At 40.6% G+C, this 21670-nt stretch overlaps 1 protein-coding gene across 1 annotated transcript; it reads right to left on the reverse strand.

The window, feature by feature from the left end:
- Positions 1-301: 301 nt before the first annotated feature.
- Positions 302-21205, reverse strand: dkk2 (dickkopf WNT signaling pathway inhibitor 2). Its single transcript, XM_041784592.1, has 4 exons — positions 20657-21205; positions 7136-7286; positions 3567-3692; positions 302-2314 (listed from the first exon to the last, which is right to left on the reverse strand). The coding sequence occupies exons 1-4, from the start codon at positions 20858-20860 to the stop codon at positions 2064-2066; spliced, it is 732 nt and encodes a 243-aa protein (XP_041640526.1). The 5' UTR covers positions 20861-21205; the 3' UTR covers positions 302-2063.
- Between the last annotated feature and the right edge of the window lie 465 nt (positions 21206-21670).

Below are 21670 nucleotides of genomic sequence, written 5' to 3' on the forward strand. Positions count from 1 at the left end.
AAAAGCATCCATAAGGAATTCGAAGGCGTGGATAGCATCATTGGAACAACACAGCTGCACTTCAAGAAGGGAAAAAAGAGGGTATGATTTATGATTCAAAATGTATTTAACTTCTAATAACCTGTGCTACTTCTTGATTTACATGTTTCAGTGCTAAGTCCATTAGCCCTTTAAGTAAGACATACTTCCCAGCTCGTCTGTTATGTTAATGCAGTACAGTTTGCCCATCCCTAGAAACTATAAGTTCATCAGTGAAGCTTTAAGCCCATAAGTGAGTGAATAACCAGTCCTGTATCACAGCTGATACAAAATACATTCTTTATTCATCCATCATTGTAAATACACAAAACAAATCAATGTATTGACAAAAACAACATTTTAGTGGGATATTAATCTTAACACCATTTACACACCATGTACACAAACTGTCATGGGAAATAATGTGCTTGTCTCTCCTTGTCCCGGTCTGTAACATCAGTCCAGTCTATCTAAACACAACTTTTACTCTCATTTGAACTACATTTCTCTGAGTCTAACTGTGTAACTGTGCTTGCTCTATTTCACCCCTCATTAGTCTTCTCACCTAGATCATTTTGCTGTATCCTTTAAGATTAATATTTTTATTATATGTACATGATATACAGTTATTCTTAAATACATTTTCATCGTTTCCAATCTATTTACAATATAAGAGCTTATTGATATTTTGAATGGGTACAAAATATGTGTATTTGATGCTCTAAAGACAATGCAAAGATGTGATATAGGGACTATGTAGCTGACAAATGGGTGTTAGATTAAGTTCCACTGTGATCAAGCATGGCTTTGCCTTAAGCACAAGAGAATTGCATGGTATCTATGAGGAGAGAAAATGCGCTTGCATCTGACCAAGGTTAAAAAAGGTGATTCGAAGAGTAGTTCTCTTTGGTAACTAAGGTTTAACGAGTGTTTTGGACAACTCACATAAAATTCTTTGCAATTCCCTTCCTATTGGAGATGGAAATGTCAGAAAAATCACCCTTCTCGAGTCCTGTTTTTGTGATCGGAAAAGCAGAACCACTCAGACCTACCAAGTCTGCAGAGGAGCAGTACCTCAGTGCAAACCCACAAAAGTTGTATCACAATAGACTGCAGCTGTACATGACAGATCAAACGAGGGTCCCACAACGGACACAATGCTTTATCTTTCTTCTTGTGGCTAAAAATCGACCGAGGAGCTAATGTCCCAGATGAAACTCATCACTCTGATCTAAATGTTCTTTCATTCTTTGGTTTAAGAGGATTTTTTGTGCTGCATTGAAGTCCGTGCTGCTGCAGTACACAAGTGGAGCTCTGGAGTAAACTGTATATGCAATTAGTTGCTGGTAAAACATAGCTGGTATGTGATGGGTCTGGACGTTGTTACTGGCTGTAAATGGCTTGCATACAAACAGTTAAATTCTTCAAGACTTACTACAAACAACATGAAGAGTGAGATATTAGAATTAAACAAATCAGTCAACACACTGTGGGAGAAATCAGGCCCGGTAATGAAAGACTGGATATAACAGAACTGATTTCCACTTTGGAGTTTCTAGTGCAGTAAATAGAAATATGGCTTGTTTGTAAATAGTCTTATTATTATAAGCTATAGCTTGATGGAGTGCTACTTCTATTGCTTCCATCTAGACAAAGTTTCATGTCTAACACAGCATCTATGAGCTAACTTTGTGGCCTCCTGATTGTCATGAGATTGTATAAAGTTTGTCATATTTGTGAGCAAGCAAACCAGAAGATCACTGACTCTCAGAAAACCATGAAGCGCATGTGTGCTTCTGTGTGTATTTGTTTGTCGGTGCAGGGATGGAGCACTCGCAGCAGACACATAAAAGCAATCCCGTTCACTCGCCGCTTGCAGAATAGCGAGCTTGAACCCACGCAGTCTGTTCTGTCTTTTGTTAGTCTCTGTCTTTTTCTCCTTTCAATACAGCCACAACCCATCCTTTGAAAAAAAAAAAAGAAAGAAAACTTTCCCCTGGCAGATGGAGACAGAGGCCTGGATGCCGACTGCAGCTGCCTCCACTTCAGATCTTTTGGCACATGTGCAGCCTGGACTTGGACGATGAGGTGGCATCTTTCCACACCTTGCAGGAAAGGCCCTTGGCACAGTCACAGCGTTGGAAAATTTCCAAGCCGTGTGAGCCTTTCCTCCTCTGCTTGGTGCACACCTCGCCCTGCCGCAGTACTGGCTTGCAGATTTTGGTCCAGAAGTGGCGTGCGCAGCAGTAGCCCTCCGAGCAGTCGGATGAGCGCAGACAGGGGTCGCCTTCATGCCCTAAGATGAGAAAAAGCACATGGAGCGGTGAACCAGCAATCAATACAACTCCAAACAGTACATGGAGTTGGCATTTCTTAGAAAAACAGAACTAAATACATCATCAAGGCTGTAAAAGAGCTGTGTGACATTACAACCCATCCAGCATCTCAGACGTATAGGTCTTCAGTGAAATAAAGCAGAGGAAATGTATGATTATGCTTCATTAAGCTGTTATGTTTTCCATACGGTTAAGTTAATGCAAACCATTCTCTAAGTTTCAATTTGATTGCATTATGTTCGGCCTTTAGAGACAAAAGAAATGCACGGAGCATTCAACATAAATCAAGCAAACAACTTGCTAATTCTGTGTATTGACCATATCGCCCCATCTGGTCTGAGTCTGATAGTCTTGGCAAGAAGTTAGCAGTCCTCCAATGAGCACATAATTAGTATGAATTAGTTATGCAGGTTTTTTGCTCAAAATAAAAAAAAACTCCAAAATTGTGTCACCCCTTGCCAAAAGCTGCTTTGCTCTTCAAAATGATCCCGTATGGATGGCTTTTCAATAGAAATTTCCAGCTCTCATTGCAGTGGGCTGCTAAAAGAGACTTGCTTGTGCATTGCTTTAACACTACTGATTGTGTTGTTGGATTTTTTCCAAACAGCAACCTGCACACAGACTTCATAATGCAGTTTAGTGCACATAAAAGACTTATTTATAGCAACTTGAAGCTGCGCTGCTATTTTCACATTGATTTTAGCATTGCAGCCTGCTGTCCTGAGGGTGCATTTAGAGTTGAGTAATTTAAGTGTCTCATTAAATGCATTGCTTTATATAGAGGCCTTTTACATTGACTTTAAATCAGGTGACATGGATGCTAAGCAGGGGGCTCTGAGAGTTACCAGCCATAATGGTGCCAAACCTGCATTCTGTGGTTCTCACTTGTGTATCATATAATGTGTGCTGTCAGTGTGTGTATGGCTTTATGTAGGTGCAGAAACAGCACAGGCATTGTGGTTCCCCACGCAGTGATTTCGTGCCCACAGACACTGACATACGAGCAGAGGGGTAATTATCAACATAGTTTGTGGACTGGTGTTGCCCATGAACTCTGCAGGACTCGCAGACAGTGAACAACAGAGAGACTGGGCTAAAAAATATGAAATTCAGAGAGGATGACTAGAGAAAAGATGAAAGAAATACAAATGTGACAGTGTCATGAGATTTAGTGGACATGTTTAATGCGTAACTTCAGTAATGAAATCTTACCTTTAAGAGAATGTTTCGCTTTCCCGCTCTTCCTCCAGTTGTGCTCTTTGGTGGAGAGTTTGTTGTGCTCGTCTAAAGCTGTGAGGTGAGGCGAGAGCACACTCTCTGAGATAGGGACACAAATATCTGCAGAAGGAGAAAACAGACAAATATGAAGGTCAGACATTATAAAGAACAACCTAAGAGATGGTTTAAAAATAAGATAGTGTAAATGACAGTGAAAGCACCTTGCATTTGTCTATTTTGTCCACCATAAACAAAAGGCAATGTCAGCTCAACCTCAGAGTGGCACTGCACTATTTATTAATGAAACAACATCTTCAAAAATGTCATCATTTCTTCCCAGTAACTGGGTTAAACTGGTCAAATATTTAATTACATCCCAGCAGTGACTCTCTAGGTGAAATTGCCCCTGTTTACATATTGCATTAATAACCAGTTTTGGGCATTTGGATACCAAATAACTGCACTTTACTACATGCCTCCATACTATGCATTATCACAGTGACACATGCATGCACATGCACATCCATAGTTCTCAGCCCTGGCAAATTCCTACTTCTCATAGAGTCCTACCTGTACTTTGGTGTAAAACCAACCACAAATGTATGTTTGTATAGAAATGTCCAGGTGGATTTGAAGACTCTAGATCAGGAATCACCAACTACATTTACACCAGGGCCAGATTTTTTTCTTGGCAGACACTAATTGAGCAAATTAGTGTCTGCCAAGATGAGATGATTGAGATGTTTTGATTTCCTTTGTAATACCGTGTACCTTATTTGTAGGCATTAGCAGTAAATTCCGTCCCTGTCGCCTACTGCAGCCAGCCACAAGGGGGTGACTGAGATATTTTAGCCACGTATTTCTAGGGCTGTAATGCGGTGCATCACTGGGTTTGAGTCAAATATGTTTAATCCTGATTGGTGAAAAACACATGCAGTAAACAGGTCTTTTGTTTTTGATATCCAGGCAGGGAAACCAGTAGGTTGACACTGTACCGGCAGTTCTCATCAAGAATGGTTAGATGAGTGTGTGTTTATTATGCATCTTATTTACTAATAATGGCTGACAGGTGGGTTTGTTTGTTTGTTTGTTTGTTTGTTAGTGACATAACTCCAAAAGTTGTGGACAGATTTTGCTGGAATTTTTCAGGAAATGTCAGCGATTGCTCTCCGAGTGTTTTTCTGGTTGTGACATTGATGAAGCAAATCCAGATTTTTTTCTCTCAGTCAGGGATTTTTGAAAATAAAAGACACTGTAAATACCACAATACAATTTCCTCACATTTTCTGAATTTAATAATCTTCTGGGTGCCAGATGGGAAGCTGTGGGGGACCTGATCTTGCCCCCAGGCCTCCAGTTGATGATCACTGCTGATCAAATAACATCAGGGCTATATCACAAAGTTTACATGTTTATTTCATTAATGAATGACTTTAAAAAAAAAAAAAAAAAAAACACAAATTAATACAAAGAAAAATAATCTTTGTTCCATTTTGGATTTTTTTTTTCTTTTCGGTAATGTTTTACCAAACAAACCCAAATATGTATAAATGTGCTAATATATTTGTATAATATTGGTTATAAAATATTTGTAATAATAACATAGTCACACCAAATGATTTGTTTTGGTGTTTTTTAAATGAACTATAACATGACCAAGTTTACTTTATATTTCACGCTCTTGATAAGTGAGTTAACCCTTTAATTCCAAACGTTCAGAATACAGACAGATGCAGGAAAAAGTTAAGCTGTGTTCACCTTTACCTAATGGTTATGTCCTCCTCTGCATTAACAGTACATCTTCAGTAATGACCTGATATCAGAGCAAACTTGCCTGCCTCTTTAGCAAACAACAGTCTATACATCATTGCCAAAGGTCTCTTAGGGTGGCTTGGTATCCCTCCGTTATGACCAGTGAAGATGCTGGTAATAAGAATAAATGAAGCAAATTAGCCACGAGCTAAGAGACTAGAGCTGCCTCCTAACAGCTTTTCTCCCTAATGTTGTCATAAACGTACTTTTTAAGCAACCTTGTAAAGCAGATGGATCCACCCGTTTCTGTGTTTCTCACTGGCGAATCTATCTTGCAAAGCTCCCTTCTGAACAGTTTCGGCCCAGTTAGAAGGTCCAGTCAGTAGGACCAGTCAGTGACGAGGGGCCGTACTTTTGGGCACGGCGGAGTCGTGACGTAAGCAAGCAGCAACAAGAAGCCAGTGCAGTTATTGCAGAAGACATTAGCGTGGAAGCCAGTTTTATCTGAACTTGATGACATTTCTTCATTAAAAGAAGAACAAAGAACAGCAGTGAGTTGTTTTCTATTCAAAAATGGCAAACGTTGTGTACTGACATGTCTATAGTCGCCATGGTTCATGTTATGCTGTTCTATGTAGTTTATTACTCGGTAGCGGTGCACGTGTACCTCGGTAGCGGCGATGATGTCACGTGTTTTGTTGTCTGATTGGCCTGTAAATATTTGACAGACAGAACATTCATCCAGTCACCCTCCGAGTTTTCTTTTTAAAGGCTCTGCCCTCTCCCAAATGCTGTCTATCAAAGGTTTTCCAGATGAATGTGTGAGACAAATCCGTCTGGTGTGTCAGGTTACTTTTAAAGGACACAATAGTCGAAATGACAACTTAATTTTAAATGACAAGGTGCACTGTGAGACACCACCTTTGTCGGGTCAGAAGTGACGGAATTTGCCAGGATGACGTATTTGCTGTTTCAGTAGTAGTTATGCAAGAAGTGGCTCGCTGTTTCTACGTTAGCTGGGTTTTCATGAAGGACAAGCTTCACTCTGTAAGCACAGTTTAGTCTATTAGTCTATTTTTAAAGTTTCAAAGTTTCTAATTAGATTTGGCAGGTCAGGTTAGTTACTTTTGTTGTAAAAGGCTAAAAGTTTGTGATAAAAATTGTAAAAGTGTTCCTGTTTTACTGTCATCCAGGCAGTTCCTTACCTACCCTCCCTTAACTCTCACCAGAAGTTTAATTGGATTTGACTTTGACAGTTTCTTCTTGTGTATCTGTCCTGACAGTGGAGGTCTGCAAAGACAGGCGTCTGAGAGCAGCGGTCAGTTGGCTCCTCTTGTGGGCAACGGGAGCCAACTCTTTCCTTTTTTCCATTTGTGTTGTTTCAAAGATATTAAAAGGCAAAATGTTACCAAATAAAGAACCAGTTGTTGAACAACGGCTGGCTCTTATTACTGAGCTAAGACAAAAAACCTGGACTAATAAAAAGCACCTCAAATCCCATCACTCTGAGACTAAGGCTGGATAGAAATAAAGCCATGATTTTTGTTTACTAGCAGAATACAGCAGATCACGTAAGTTGACTAGCTGTTTTCAATTCATACAAGTACAAGTTGCGTCTACACAACCAATTCACTCCAGATGAAGGCATCCCTGACCACCGCAGTGGGCAGTATGAGCTTTTGTATATCAAACCTTTTTCAGCTGGCGTTCAAGTTCATCCACACAAGACATTAAGGGTTACAGCTTGGTTTTCAAATGCCCAAAATGAATGTAGACGGAGTGAAAGTTATGTTCTTTTTTTTGTTACGTACAATTGCTGCAGCGGTTCCCAGGACAGCACATGGCATCTCGATGGCAGCGCCTCTTCCTCCTGCGGCACGTGAGGCAGCGAGACGGGGCCTGCTGAGGACTGTGGCAGTAGCTTCCTACGCTGCACTCCTTATCATTGCTGCATGGATACACCTGCTGAGAGAAAGAGGCATTTAGTCAACCTGTGGAAACCCGCTTGGAAAAGTAAGATCTAATTATTGTTCAAGCACATATTTATCTTCACACAGGTGTAGTTTAAGAATGATTTCTGAGATACAGACGTAGAATTAGCAGAGTAAAGACTACTAAATTTGGAAAGTGTCCATGGGTTAGACATCCCAGGACTGTATGGTGCTTTATTTTGCTTGATACATTTGTTTAATAGGCTGCACAGAGATAAGACCAGTAGGATCAAGTGCCTAAAAACAGTGTTGCTGCTTACATGGTTGCATTTGCATAGCCTATCTGCTCAGACAGGTCAAAGGTGCATGTTCCAAGGTGCAACCATTGTTACATACTTGTGGCTTTCCAGAAGATGAATGAGCTTTCTTGGGATGGTAAACCAATGTTCTTTCTCCTCCCAATGGAATTTGATTAAATTCAGCATTTATTTTACGATGGTAATTCTGCTGCACAAGGACAGACGAGGAATTTCATAACCCTACTTACCCAGACCTCACACACTGACTGTAATCTTTTTAATACCATTCAAGAGACCACATTTTCACCATGCACCTGGGGGTTTCAAAACTTAAATTGAAGCAGTTAACAAGCCAAATAAAAGCCATGTTATGTTCAGCACAGAAATCTGTTGAGGTCAGAAGACTGGAGAGCACAACCCTACCCCACAGGATTTAGCTGGATCCAAACACTCTCGTCCAAAGTTATTAAATGAAATTTTGTTAATTTGGTACTTAATATTTCATAGCAGTTGAACTACATGCCAGACTGTAGTCTGCCTGAATTTGAGTGTAATAAATGTGCATCAGTGCCATGAAATATTGAGAAATAATGTCATATTTAAGAGAGGAAACTTAAGATTCTGTACAAATAAAAAAAATGGTTAGACTAGTCCGTCCTTAAAGTTTAAGGAACACAACCAGAACTAAGGTGGTGTGGCGTGAATTCTCTGCTACATGCATTCATTAGCATGGACTACACCATCAGCAGGGTGCAACTGGACAATTATTCAATTATCAGAATGATTATTCTGAATCAGTCGGTGTTTAACGTTTTGCTGATCCCCAATGCTCCCATACACATCAAATGCCCTAAGGGCCTTATGAATAGAAAGAAAGAACAAAAAGGGTTTGGGAGGAAGAGAGGTGTGGGGGATGTGAAAAGGTAAAGGGGAATAACGGCTAAGTTACTAATCAAATTTACTGAAATTACTGTAATTGAGTACTTTTACTTTTTTGAGTACTTTATAAAACACTACTTTTACTTGTACTCAAGTCTTCTGGGAGAAATCTTCTGTTCTAAGTAAAAATTAATAAACACTGGAATCAAAAACAAGGAGGTCTAAGCAAGAAAATGGTAAAAAGTTTGACTTCTACAACATATGATGGCCAGTAGAAAACAGCACGAGAATGATTGAGTTGAGTTTTTGAGTGTCTTTTCAGGTAAAGTCACACCATATAATAAACAACCATATTTTCTTGTTTATATTTCAGGAAAGATCATGTTTCACCTTGAAAGCCCCTTGGGGTCAAATGTAGCCACTCAGTACGCCAGCGTGTTGTAGTTTGACTATGTCACTGACACACGTCAAGCTATTGTTAGAAAGGACTTTGTGAGGGTTGGACTTGTCTCTTTTTTTGTCCTTAAATTTGGACTTTCTACTATGTAACCCATTTATAAACAGTTTATTTGATGTGTTTGAGAAGTACAGTGTCAAAAAACTTTACCTATTCTTCTTGTCCCTCTGACCTGTTGACCCGGGCTCGGCTACCCCCCCCCCGATGACGTTTTGTTGATGTAGTGAAGTGAAATATATTCTGGCTTTGTCTAGCATCAACATGGAGCGTTTTATTCTGAAATTTGACCTGACATTTCAATTTGGTTTTGGCAAAACTTCCTGCCCTGCTCGATCTTCTCTGTACTCAACTGATGCACATTGATCCGGCATCTGGCAAAGATAGAAGTCCTCCTGAACTGCTGCAGGGGGCCCCAGACCGCCGTAGCAGATACGTGCTGCAGCGGAGCTGATGGAAGCAGCAGCTGCATGCCTCTACTAGCCACTGTAGCTCAGCCATTAAGCTTTTGCACCTGATGTAAACAGTGAACTGATGGCACTAATTGCTCACCTTGATGGAACAGTGTGGTTTAACACCTGTTTGTGTCAGGTTGTTCTTAAAAATTACTGAAGCACTGAGTGATGATATTCAGCTCAGGAATGTGGATGTTAACCTGCAGAGAGGACTGAAGGGCAGCAGTTATGGCATTACTGATATCAGCGACATTCTAGCACTTTCACGACAAAGTTTACAGAAACTTATGAATTATTAGACATCAAGGATAAGCTAATGAAGCCAGTTATGTTCCTTAAAAGTCAATTTTTGCCTCATTTGAGAATGTCTTGTTTTTATCCCCAAAGGTTTGGACATTTTGTCCTGTTGTCCAGCAAAGCACACCTACAACCTAAAAGTCTTTTCCAGAAGTGAACTAAATGGCCACTGGAGAAAAACCACCACCTTAACTAACATAACATCCTCAGTCCACAGCAGCAAGAAGTACAATTAAGTCCAAGTTTACTTTTTCCATAACAAGTATGTGCAGCAATGGGAAGTTTTACTGGAACTGCTGTCTTTATATAATTCCTTACACATGCAAGTCAGACGCTCACTTGGAGCAGGAGCAAAGGAGTTCTACGTAAATTGTTTCTCAAAATCAAATGAACTCCTTTGACAAATAAAGTAATGTCACAAATGTGCACAGATCTCATGAAAAGAAAAGGAGAGAGGGGACATTTTAAAGAGCTACAGGAAAGCATCAGTAGAAGTCCACATCCACTGGGTGAGAGTCTGTGTGTCTAAAATCTGCACATCTTTGTCTCATTTAAAGCCCTTCAGTTTGATGCTAGGATATCTCTGTTACAACATTCCACAACACAACACCTATTCAAATATGTAGGAAAATAAGCAGGATGTGAATTCTGGCTGAGTAAATCATGTCCAGTGAAGACATTAGAACAACATGCTTGGTTGGCACTCCACCATCCGCACCACAACCACACTGAGCTGGCACTGCTCTGACAGATCTGATTTAGTGTGGCTTACCACTGACAAACACGGAACAATAAACATTAAACGGAACAAGAGAGAGCTTTAAAACACAGTCAAATCATTATAACCATAATAAAAAGCAAAATCATTTGGTAGAAAGGTCAGCTGAGAGGGTCTTCAGTTCCCTCGAGAACTGGCAAGTACGAATGTACGCCACATGTTTAAACCAACCCCCGACATCATGAGTATTTCAGCACATTAGGAGTTGTTACTTGATGTTCTGGTGCCTCAGAGAGTGAACAGGATTAGACATATTGGACTGATGCCATACGGACTGCTCAGGCTGGAAACACATGGAGGCAATGATACACACGTAGAAAAATGAGCAGGAATATTAAGCTGAATACTCATTAATCATCATGACACAGTCCCACAGCGCACATGCTTAACGTGTTGATGAAAGTAACAAAGCCATAATATCTGATGAGTTCTGAATATTCTAAAGTTCTGCTGTGCACAACTTTTCCTCAAGTACTCAAAAGTCAAAAGTATTATTTTAATGGCAAACTACAGGAATGGACCACGACAAGATGGGTTTACCTTTTCAAGGAGACATCGGGAGCACAGCTGTAGAACTTGAAAAATCTGAAAAATGACACTCATGGTGACCACAACCGCAAAATTTCCAGCAGTTTTCTTGGTCCATTTTACCAAATGAAGGGGGTATAAAAGGCAAAGGATATCGAATAAGGGTCAGTTGAATTATAAAAAGAAAAAATGTTTTTCAATCTCTCTCTTGCAAGTTCCCTGAGGTTGGCTACACACAAGACAATTTTTAAATCAGACAACCATTGACCTTATGAACACTAATTATAGATAAAAAACATGGAGGACAATTGACTGTCCATCATTTCAGGTATAACAGTTACAGCAAAAATGTAAAAAAACAAGATAAAGAATTAAGATTAAATCCTATCTTAGAAGATAGTAGAACTGATTTCTTGTCTGTGTAAAGTACCTAACATCAGGCTGGTGATGCTACCAAGTAGAGCTGGGCAATTAATCGAAAGATAATCAAAACTGACATTTAAAGCCTCTAACTGACATAAACCTGTCTTGGCAATTATCTCAATTTTTCCCCTTTTCTTGAAAAAAATTGACTTTTTACAAAAAAACATTTTCATTTCAGCTGATGTGTGTTTAGATTTCAAATTTTTCAATAAATAACCATAAATTATTAATCTGTGCATGTTCCTTTCAGTTGTTTGAAACCGAGTTGAAACCGAGTTGGAGGTTGGGGGTGGAATAATCGTTCATTCATTTTTTTAGAATTTTTTATTTTGCCATAATCGCCCAGCCCTACTGTCTGCTCACAGTCATTGGATGTTGTATTACAATCGAAGGTGGGGAGACTCCAGCACAGTAGAGGGCAGTAAAATAATTGTAAAGACTAACACAAACTTGAGGATAATTCAGGAAAAAATGTTTATGATAAGCTGTCAATCAGGTAAAGCCCCTATGATCATCTGGGAGGACAAATGTGGCCTAAAATCGTCTATAGCATCGATAGTCAACTGGTGGGTTGGGACCCAAAAGTGGGTTGCAGTGGCATTTTCAGTGGTTTGTGAAGATGTGACTGGTAAAAAAAAAAAAAAAAAAAAAAAAGTAAATATGAAGCCCCTTAAAACACATTTTTTTTCTTTGTTTTGTCAGAGTTTTTTACTGAGGTCCAAACTGCATTACTTTTTTCATAAAATAAATCTGGTTGCTGAGTTGGTGGTCGGTCTTGAAGCCAAAGCAGTTGAGAAGCTCTGATCAATTGTGTGGCCAGCCTGACTATAAAAAAAAGAGAATGCATGCAAGCAGCAATCTCTATTCTTAGAAAAATGAAGCCCCTGCAGAAATGCAAAAAACGGCAGTTTCTTGAGTGTCCAACAGAGGCTGACTGCAGAAGCACTAGAAGTCGCATAAGTACTACATGTTTAAGTGCCAGTTTTTACAACAGAGATAGACATGTCTACTGCATGACTGTTGTTTTTGATGTGTGATGCTTTTGCACCATGGGTGAAGTTATCCACTGAGTTAGAATTCCCTCCTTTGGACTTTAGGCACTCCTAAAGGACACATAGAGCATATTCATCAGTATTAATGTCTTGCTATGTTGACTCTCTGCTTTGTTCGTGCAAGAAGAGACCCACTTTGCCACAGATTTTAAGAGTTACTGCAGCTCTGTTGTATTATCAATTACATAAGAGTTTCAAAAGTGTAGTTTACTATGTGTAGTAAGTACAAAAGATACATTTGTGTACATCATGGTTTAAAATGCAGTTTTGTTCTGAATAGTTTGTCTTTCAGGGCACATACTGTGCAAGGGGTATTTTTTTCTAATCTGTTTGGGTTTCAAGTGGGATACATGATATGCATTATTAGTGCAATGGCTGATACTACTGCAAGCCACTGTGGTGTAGCTGTTTGCCAGGTTCCTGATTGATCTGAAGCTAGTTTGAGACGGTTTTTATATGGCAACTGTAGAAGTAGTTTTCCTTATTTCCCTTTCACCTTTTGTCACTAGAGCAAAAGAAAATCCCCAGAGTACCTGCACTGTTTCTGTTTCTCTCCTACCTTGTATTGTTTTCCTAAAAATGGTTTTGCATAATACTGTACGGCTCTGCCAAGTTCACTGTCAGATTGTGAGCTTTTTAAAGAGCTGTAAAGATTATCATGTCCTGTTACAAGGCTGCAGATTTACAGATATATCCCTTAATCAGATGCCAGTTTAGCTCAGTTGGTAGAGCAGATGCCCAAAAACAGAGGCTAAAGTGCTCGGCTTACTGGTCGCAGGATGTATAGCCGGTCTTGGCGCTATCTGGTGCATGTCTTCCCCCCACTATTTCTCCCCATGTTTCCTGTCTCTCTTCAGCTCTGCTTTCTAAATAGAGGCAAAAAGCCCAAAACTAATCATTTAAAAAAAGATATGGGCTGTAATTTTTCTGCAAAATGGCAGTTTAGTCCTACATTCAAAAGCAGACATACAGTGAGTTTAATGCTGTCTGGACAGTATCAGCTGCCTGCTCAGTTGAAAATTAATCATCTTTTGGAAGACTGCTGCACTTATCTATCTCTGTCTGGCGCTGACCAACCAAAATCAAGAACATGACTTCTAATATCAACTTTGTCAACAGCAATGGCAGAAGAGGAAATGACTTGACTCGTCTTTTCGAGGCTGCAATTTTTAAGGTCTAAAGATGCAGCTGATGCCAGGACACGATTCCTTTCTATATGATTTATTGGTGACATTTTCTTGGATAAAAGCAAATGTCAAGAATGCAGAGCAATTTTCAAGATAATAGTCACTACTGAAGGACACAGGAGTGCAACATGAAAGACAGAAGTTTCAATAAAGGCTGTTAATAGACACAGGCCCTTCAAGCATCAATCTGATAAAAGTTTAAAAACTACTGATCAGGGGCAAGGAACAATTGCAGCACCAAGAACTATCTAAACCCACAGATTTCCTGTTTTGCCATTACTGTGATTCAGTCCAGACCACGTTGTCAAGAAACACACATGAATGCAGCCATAAATATTTCTTTATTAGCAGTTATTACTTTGCACTTATGCTACTATTTATATTTGGTGGGGTGGCTGTTTTCGGATCCTCCCTGCCTTTCAACAAGCCTGCGTGGAAAGTATTAAGCAGGAATGGCACATGCTCCTGTTCTTCCTGTGCCAATAAGGAAGGCATAAAGCAGTGAGAGAAGCGGCAAAAACCCAGAGCAGAGTATGCATCAATGACAACAGAATGGCACTGATGAAGACTGAAACAGAATGAAGGAGGAGCTGGGGTGGAGGAGGACTGCAAAAACACCTTGTGGATGAGCGGCAGAGCGTAGCCAGGGAGGAGCAGTTTAAGAAAAAAGGCAGCATGAGAGCAATTAGCCAATAGCGTCTTAGAGCGAATCAGCTGGCTTGCCTGAACTATCACTATATGCTTAATTTTTCTTTCAATCAATAAAGATAAGTCAATTAAATCTGATTGATCTCCACCAAATCATGTAGATTTTAAAGGAGCCAGACCTTGGTAAAGTCCTAACAGGATCACTGCTAAGCTAGGCTAATTACATCCCAGCTCAAGCTCTGTTTTGATTATGCAGACATTACCACAGTAATAATGTTCTCATCTTACACCTAACATGAAAGTAAATCTTACTTAATAGGTTTTCAAGATCATTTAATCACATCTTACAGTCCACAGCTGATGGAGTTTGCTTTGCGGAGGGAGACAATCAGGATTTTTGGCAAACTACTCCTCCAAAGATGAAATTTCAACCTCATGGAGGTTTTCTGTGCATTCACAGAAACTTTAACATTGCCATGGACAATTGGTATAATCACAGCTGAGGAGGAAAATGTGCTGGAAATATGCTCTGAAGAGTTCAAGAAAGTGCTGTGAGACCTTTTTTTCTTCACCATGAAAAATGTGCTGCTCTGTAAATATGAAGATAAATGAGTCAGACCATGTGCAGTAGTCCTTCTTACTACCTGCTCTGATTCCTATCTGCCTCTCTGGACAGCAGGCCTGGATCAATTACAGTGTAAAGTGCATGAAAGGGGGGTGGGGGGCCAGGTGGTAGGAAAGAAGACCAGGCCTCACCTCTTCCATCATGGTTCAAACTGTGAGACAACCCTTTGAAACCCAATGATACAAGCCTGACCCTCGAATCTGAACAGATAATCTCGGCTTATCTTGTCATGTTTTCAAACGCCTCTTTCACAGCATCTGAGAAACGGCGCTTCATTTGGATGCATCTCATTCGTCTCATCTTTTATTTCTGTTGCTCCCTTATTTTTCCCTAGACAGTCCTCACACATAAAAGCCCTGCCTGGGATCCTTAGCAGGAAGTGGGCTGAAGAGCATGTCCTCCGTAGCTTCTCTTGGTATGCTGGTGAGACGATAAAGGAAGAGACAGACGGAGAGCCATAAGGGAAGCCCCCGGCCCTGTCTCGTGCTGCTCTCGTGCTGGTTAAGAGCCTCAGCTTTGAAGAGGAACCTTAAATGTGCGGGAGCAACAATCTCCAAGGGATTTACTGCAGGATATATAGGGCTTTGAACCCTCCACCCCCAGACTTTGGGTCCCTTATTTACCTCTAAGGACTCATTCCAATGTGCTGATATAACAGGCTGGAAGAACCTTGTAATACTTAAAAATAACACAAGGTACGTCTCCTGCTTAGTTTTTGTGTGTGGGTTTAAGATTTAGAGACAGTATGAGATTTATCAGGATGTTTACAGGGCTTGAACCTCATTTTTTTAATGTTCTCTCCCTTTCATAAAAGCCTAACCAGGGACAAGAACTGCAAATTAGCCATGGCTAGAAGTCTTTTACACATTGCATCAGACTGCAATGTGATTAAATGGAGCAATGCTTATGTATTGTCCCTGACAAATAAATGGATAAATAAATAAATAAATAAAATTATTATTGTCTTCTTTGAGCCTAGGCCTGAATACTAGAATGCTTCATCCCATGTTTGCTCAGGACAAAAGCATGAAAACTCCATGGAAGCTTGACTAAGTTTTGTGTCATGATTGCACTTGACCTTCAGGGATCAGGCATGTAACATGAAACCGTGAATGGTGTTAATGAGTGGCAGGGGCCTTACAGAGTCAAATAAACGATGTCACTCCATAAACAAACTTCATATGCCCTGAAAGCACAGACAGCCGGTATCAGATAACATAGGGATGGCTGCGCACAAGTGACTCGTACAAACCATGTCTTCAAACGCTTCTTGGCGTCTTTCATCACTCAAAACACATGTGTTTATGGTCTGACTGCTAGAACCCAGGGTCTCAGAAATCTAGGCCCTCCTTAAGTTAAGTATACAATGTGAGCAGATCTTATTCATGAGAAATGAAGACAGAAACGTGGCCTCTCTCCTCAATGATTATCAAAGAAAAAGGTGATAGAAATATAGGCGGTATAATCGGTGCGAAGCATCTCTTCTCTCATTAACAGGTCCAATTACAGTAAAAGAGGTTGCCACAGGAGGCCTCCAATGGCTCCAGTGTGAGGCCCTCACAGCACCCAGGGGACCCACAGACTCCGAAAGCAACAGGACAAGCTCAAACTGAGCTAACAAGCACTCACACCCTCTTACCGCTGTCTCTCTCTTTCTCAGCTCATTAGGATCACTTCAGTCAGTGGTGGTGGGGGGGCGGATCTACTTTTATAGGCCTTGTAATCTTTGTCTCAGATTAAATTAAGCAGCTAGTTAAGGCCGACTGACCGGCTGCTTAAGTTTTACAGACACGTCCCGCCTAAGTGCCGGCCAGACTGTGGGTTCCCTCGTTGGATTAACGATTGTCTGAGCTATCCTTATCTGTTGCTTCCCTTTCATAAAGACCACCCAATTTTGGTTTTGACGGAAAATAGGCAAGAAGGCAGGAATGTGCACAGCAAGTTCCACCAATTCAGCAATAATACGGGATTATTATGTGATAAAATTCAACACAATATATGACAGGGTATTCCACTAGCGCCAGCTGTTGGCCAAACAGCCAACTACTCACCAAATTATGCCCGACTACTTTTTCCTATCATTGGCTCAATGAAATAGTCTTACTGAAAAAGTTACAGCTGGCTTTTTCTGCATATTTTAGACTCAGATAAAGAATGTTTCTAGCAACATAACCATGAAATTGACCTCCTTACTGCAGCAAATCACTCACTCTACCAACTGAGCCAGACAGGCATCCATACATTTAACTTCACTTCATTTGGCTGTTATGTAAGACTGCGACAAAGTTTTAAAACTCTCAAAGTCATCATGCTTTTGATGCATTCAAAGAAGGAAGCAATTCTATTCTATTTTCTGTTTTATCTTAAACATTAAACCACTCATTTTAAAAAGAACCAGCTAGAAAAAAAATCAACTCTTGCAACAATAAGAGCTTCATATATTTAGAAAGGGAATTTTTTATGTTGACAGTTGGCCAAAAAAATGTTTTCAAAAAGAAATTGTTGCTGAAATATTTACCAGATTGAAGTTAATCAAGTTTGCTACCCAAAAAATCATGGTGGAGGACCCCAGATGCCCTCTTTTGCCCTATTAGTGCCTAATTTTTCAGACCTCCCTAGCTAGCAATCTTTTTCCACATGCTGACTACTCAAACCATCTGTGGAAACCCTGCATGACCCACAATATCATCCCTTTTCACAGACACCAGCTATCGGCAAACAATGTGGGCACGAACTGACGTCAGTAGCAGATTTTATCTGTTGTATCAGTTTCAGGCTGGCATTTATTAGACCTAACCACTGATTCAGAGAGGAGATTTAGTATTAGGCAATGGGCAGAAGATGTGACCTGTTGGACAAACTTTGATCTATTTTTATTGTCAAATATGACAGAACATGTTGCCATTGTGGGACTTTTACACCAAAAGGAAGTAACGGAAAACATCGATATTGGCCATCTGCCCTTTTACTATGGGTGTATCTCTAATTTCAAGACCACTACATAATGATACATGATACATCTGATTAGCAGAAGAAATCAATCTGCCCTTAGTAAAGCTAGTTACAGGATTGTCCAGTGCATTGGGGGTCAGGTAGAGGGGGGCAACCATAAGGAATGAAAAGGAATGCAGATAAGTTTGTACCTAACAGCTCAAAGTGGATCTTTAGGCTGAGATTGTCGTCAGAAAATTTCTACATTGAATACGATTCCTACACTTTACAAAAAGTGATTTTTTTTCCCTGCCTGCTGCCATTTCTGATATGAATATTTCACTACTTTCAGGACACAAAAGTAGCTTAAGAATTAAGAATGCTTTTATTTCTGCACTTTAAACACTTGGCATAGCCATAAACAGCTCAACGCTTAGCCTTGGTACCATTTCTCTATGTAGAAATCACTTCTCGCCTCCTAAGCGGTGTTCTCCGCTGCAGTGTGACGTCATCTGAAAAGAAGGAGTCTGGATGGCGATATGTTGCAGAATCGATACTTTGTCCTTCCCCTAACTACTGTAGGCCTTATCGCAAAGGACTGTAAGAATAGGAAATAAAAGTAAGATCAAACTGTCACACACTTCCAGTAAGTTTTATGCAAGCAAATAAGTGCATTTCAAGGGAAATCTATTTTCATCCGTAAGATATGTCTTCACAGCCTCAAAGACCTGCCTCACATTGTGATAAAAGGTTGTCTCGTCTTCTGTTGGATGTCAGAAAAAAAGCTAAAAGTACTTTTAATGCTGAATTATGGAGATTTTCACACTCAAATAGCTGGCATGCACCCATTCTCTCACATCCTGAACCCACTTTGAATTCTCTGGAGGTGTGAAAATCTGCCAGCTATTCCTCACCAATTTTAACAAACTCAGCAACATGACAACTCGAACATAAATCTACTTGTAGGATATCAGCTCTGAGGTTTCCCTGCAGATGTCAGAGGAGAAATTTGAGTCGGTGCGTGCCCATTTTCCAAACTTACACCCAAGTCTTAATCAGCAGAAGAAGAAAGTACTCTGATGTAAACAACTTTAGAAAGTTATGAGCTGTTGCAATGCCTTTTTGTAGGCTTATATAATAATTAAGATGTCCAAGTTTGAATAATTGCAGTCTTAATCCCTCCGTAATTACTCATAAACTTAACATAGGCCATGTTTTGCCTTTACAGCCTCATGAAGAGAGGAGATTTATTATCTTTGATTTATTCTGCTCATAAAAGGCCACTGTTTGATGAGATGCAGAGGGTCAGCACAGTTTGTTTGCCAGCCCCAAGCCGCATATCTGGCCAAGGCTGAGCTGCGGCTGTTTCTTTACAACTCTGAAAAACCTTTTGGCAGCCGGAACGCACACATATTAGTACCCCTCCTGCTGTAAATGTTATAAGCCATCTTCATTTGGTCACACCGTACAGTATACCATGACATTTTACTTTTGTGACAGTTTGGTGGTCTGCGCACACTCATATTGTTTCCCCTCAGTCCACCCGTCCAAACCGCCCCACATTATTGCGATGGCAGAGATGTAAGCAGGCGTTCAAATTGAGGTCTGGCAGGGTTGTCTGAGGTTGGAGCTACACACTCCGCAGAAGAGAGAAAGTGGCTTTTCCATAATTTCTCCTGTCTGAGCTGGATGTCAGAGCACTGCTCTCAGCTCTCAACGCTTCACAGATATCCAACACTATCACTGCGGCAAGTGATATAACAGACAGCTGAGCAGGCCAAATGTAAACACGAGCTAGCGTTAAATCTAGAAGGTGAGGCCATCAGAGACAGAAGGGGGGAAAATCAGCTGTTTGGGAGAGGAGAGGTAGAGACTGACTGCTGTGGAGGACATGATTGAGATGTGGCAGTGCCATCTGCTGCTCAGAATGTGATGGGTCATTTAGTTAAACACAATCAGACTCCTAAATATGAAGAAGATGTGATCTTTAAAGCACATCAAGGCCCTTTTTGACTAATCTCCTTTGTTTCTCTTCCAGGTAAATGTCAATTTTTGGATCATCTTCAGAAGGAGAAAAACAAACTAAAACAAGATTTTTTATGAGGATTAGTTTTCACATAAATCATTGCAACCACATCAAACAATAGGACACATGTTACTTGAATTCCTAATTCAATAGAAACCGCCAATAATGTTCCCAAATTTCCCATTTGACCAAATCAAACCTGACAAATCTTCACCGTTTGCAGCCCTCAAGCTACAGCACTGTGGCACTTTGTTGAAACAGCAGGAATTGATAACTCTTTGAGTAGGTATTAAGTAGTCGGTAAGAGTATCCCTCAGAGGCCCCACAGTAAGAATCTCATAATCCAAGCAAGCGTCTGGGCCACTTTAATGACACTAAGACCCAGACAGAAAATTACCCCAAGTGTTAACTTTTTCTCACATTTCTGCTGGCATTAATGATTTATGAGGAAGTGCGCTGAACCCGGCGGTGGCGTCAGGTCTGTGAGGCAATTAGGGTTTATGAGGGGTCCGATCCCTGCAATTTCCAATAACGATTCACACGTGAGCGTGCGTTTATTTAAACGCCATTTTACGCATGCGGACACCGTCTTGGAGACGTTCCGCACAATTACGAGCAAACTAAACCCTTATAATTTAATACAACTCAAAAATAATCCTTCCATTATACTAAATAAAATACGATAACACTCTGAGGAGTCGTTAAGTTTTAATGGCAACTAATAATAAGTTATTCCACTGCCTCTTATCCACGAAACCAACTTCAAGCTGTGCGTAAATGTAGTTGGCACAATCATTACGCGCTCAGATTGAAACGTACCTGTGTGAGGATGTTGTATTTCTTGGTGATCCCACTGTGACCGGGTGAGGATCGGTTTGTAGCGGGTGTAGGTGCTTCCTCCAGCAGAGCTGGCTTGATGGAGTTCGCTTTCGGGCGCGCGTCAGATCCGTAAGATGTCCCCGTCTGTAGCGTGGCGACGAGAAACATCACAACACAGCATCTATTCCAGGTTAAGACGAGCATCCTTGGGGGAAAGGAAATACTAAAAGTCCAAAAAAAATAAAAAGATAATAATATCGTGCTGCAAAAAAAAAAAGACGTTTCTCAAAGAGGAGTGTGCGCCCTGACAGAGTCCATGCGCCACGCTTGCCCGTCTGCGTGGAGTGGTGAAGAAGCCAAGGTTTTGTTCCTGAAAATCAGATAATCAGAAGAATGACTGCCATCGACAGTCATCTGAAAAACACAGAGAGCCCAGTGTGGAGGGGAAACAATGAAGAAGACGCTCTGTGAAAATGCTGATGCTGTGGGGCTCAGAGAGAAAGTTGACAGGAGGTTTCCACTCGGGCTGTGAGTGCGTACTTGAGTCCTGCTGCCGGCTGTTTTATGATCTCGGATAGTTTCTTTTTATAGGATTCTAATGAGTTTGCTTCCTCCGCCCCCTATCCTCCACTGACAAAGACTGAAACTGATCTGTGTGCGCCACTGCTGCTCGGGCATTGTCGTCTCCACGCCGGCACCAGCAGCCCCGTTGGGAGGGAGCTATAAAATCATACTCTGTGTGTTTTAACTGGGCGATTGACCCTCTTTACCTGGAGGAAAAATATGTTATTCTGCTCTGTAGAGGTGTTCGAGGTTATGTGGAACATTTTCAGTTATCATAAGAAGGCACCCGTTTTTCTAGGAAAGTCCTATCTGTGCGCAAAAATGTAAAATCATCCTGAATTAGGCAGAAATTTATAAAACATCCAGCTAATGTGAAATGTAAATAATCAGGAGGCGTTCCAGAGTCCATTTAAGCAGCATTCCGGAATAATTTAGAATAAAAAGCTATCT

The sequence above is a fragment of the Cheilinus undulatus genome, linkage group 4, assembly GCF_018320785.1.
Source record: "Cheilinus undulatus linkage group 4, ASM1832078v1, whole genome shotgun sequence".
NCBI classification, from domain to species: Eukaryota; Metazoa; Chordata; class Actinopteri; order Labriformes; family Labridae; genus Cheilinus; species Cheilinus undulatus.

Bases quoted from the DNA above. Each gene is read 5' to 3' on its own strand.
- dkk2 (XM_041784592.1), bottom strand. From the start codon at position 20,860: ATGCTCGTCTTAACCTGGAATAGATGCTGTGTTGTGATGTTTCTCGTC. The intron at 3,693-7,135 runs GTACGTAACAAA...CTCCTTCTGCAG, and splicing joins TGGGAACCGCTGCAGCAATT to ATATTTGTGTCCCTATCTCA. The intron at 2,315-3,566 runs GTAAGATTTCAT...TTCTCATCTTAG, and splicing joins AGCGAAACATTCTCTTAAAG to GGCATGAAGGCGACCCCTGT.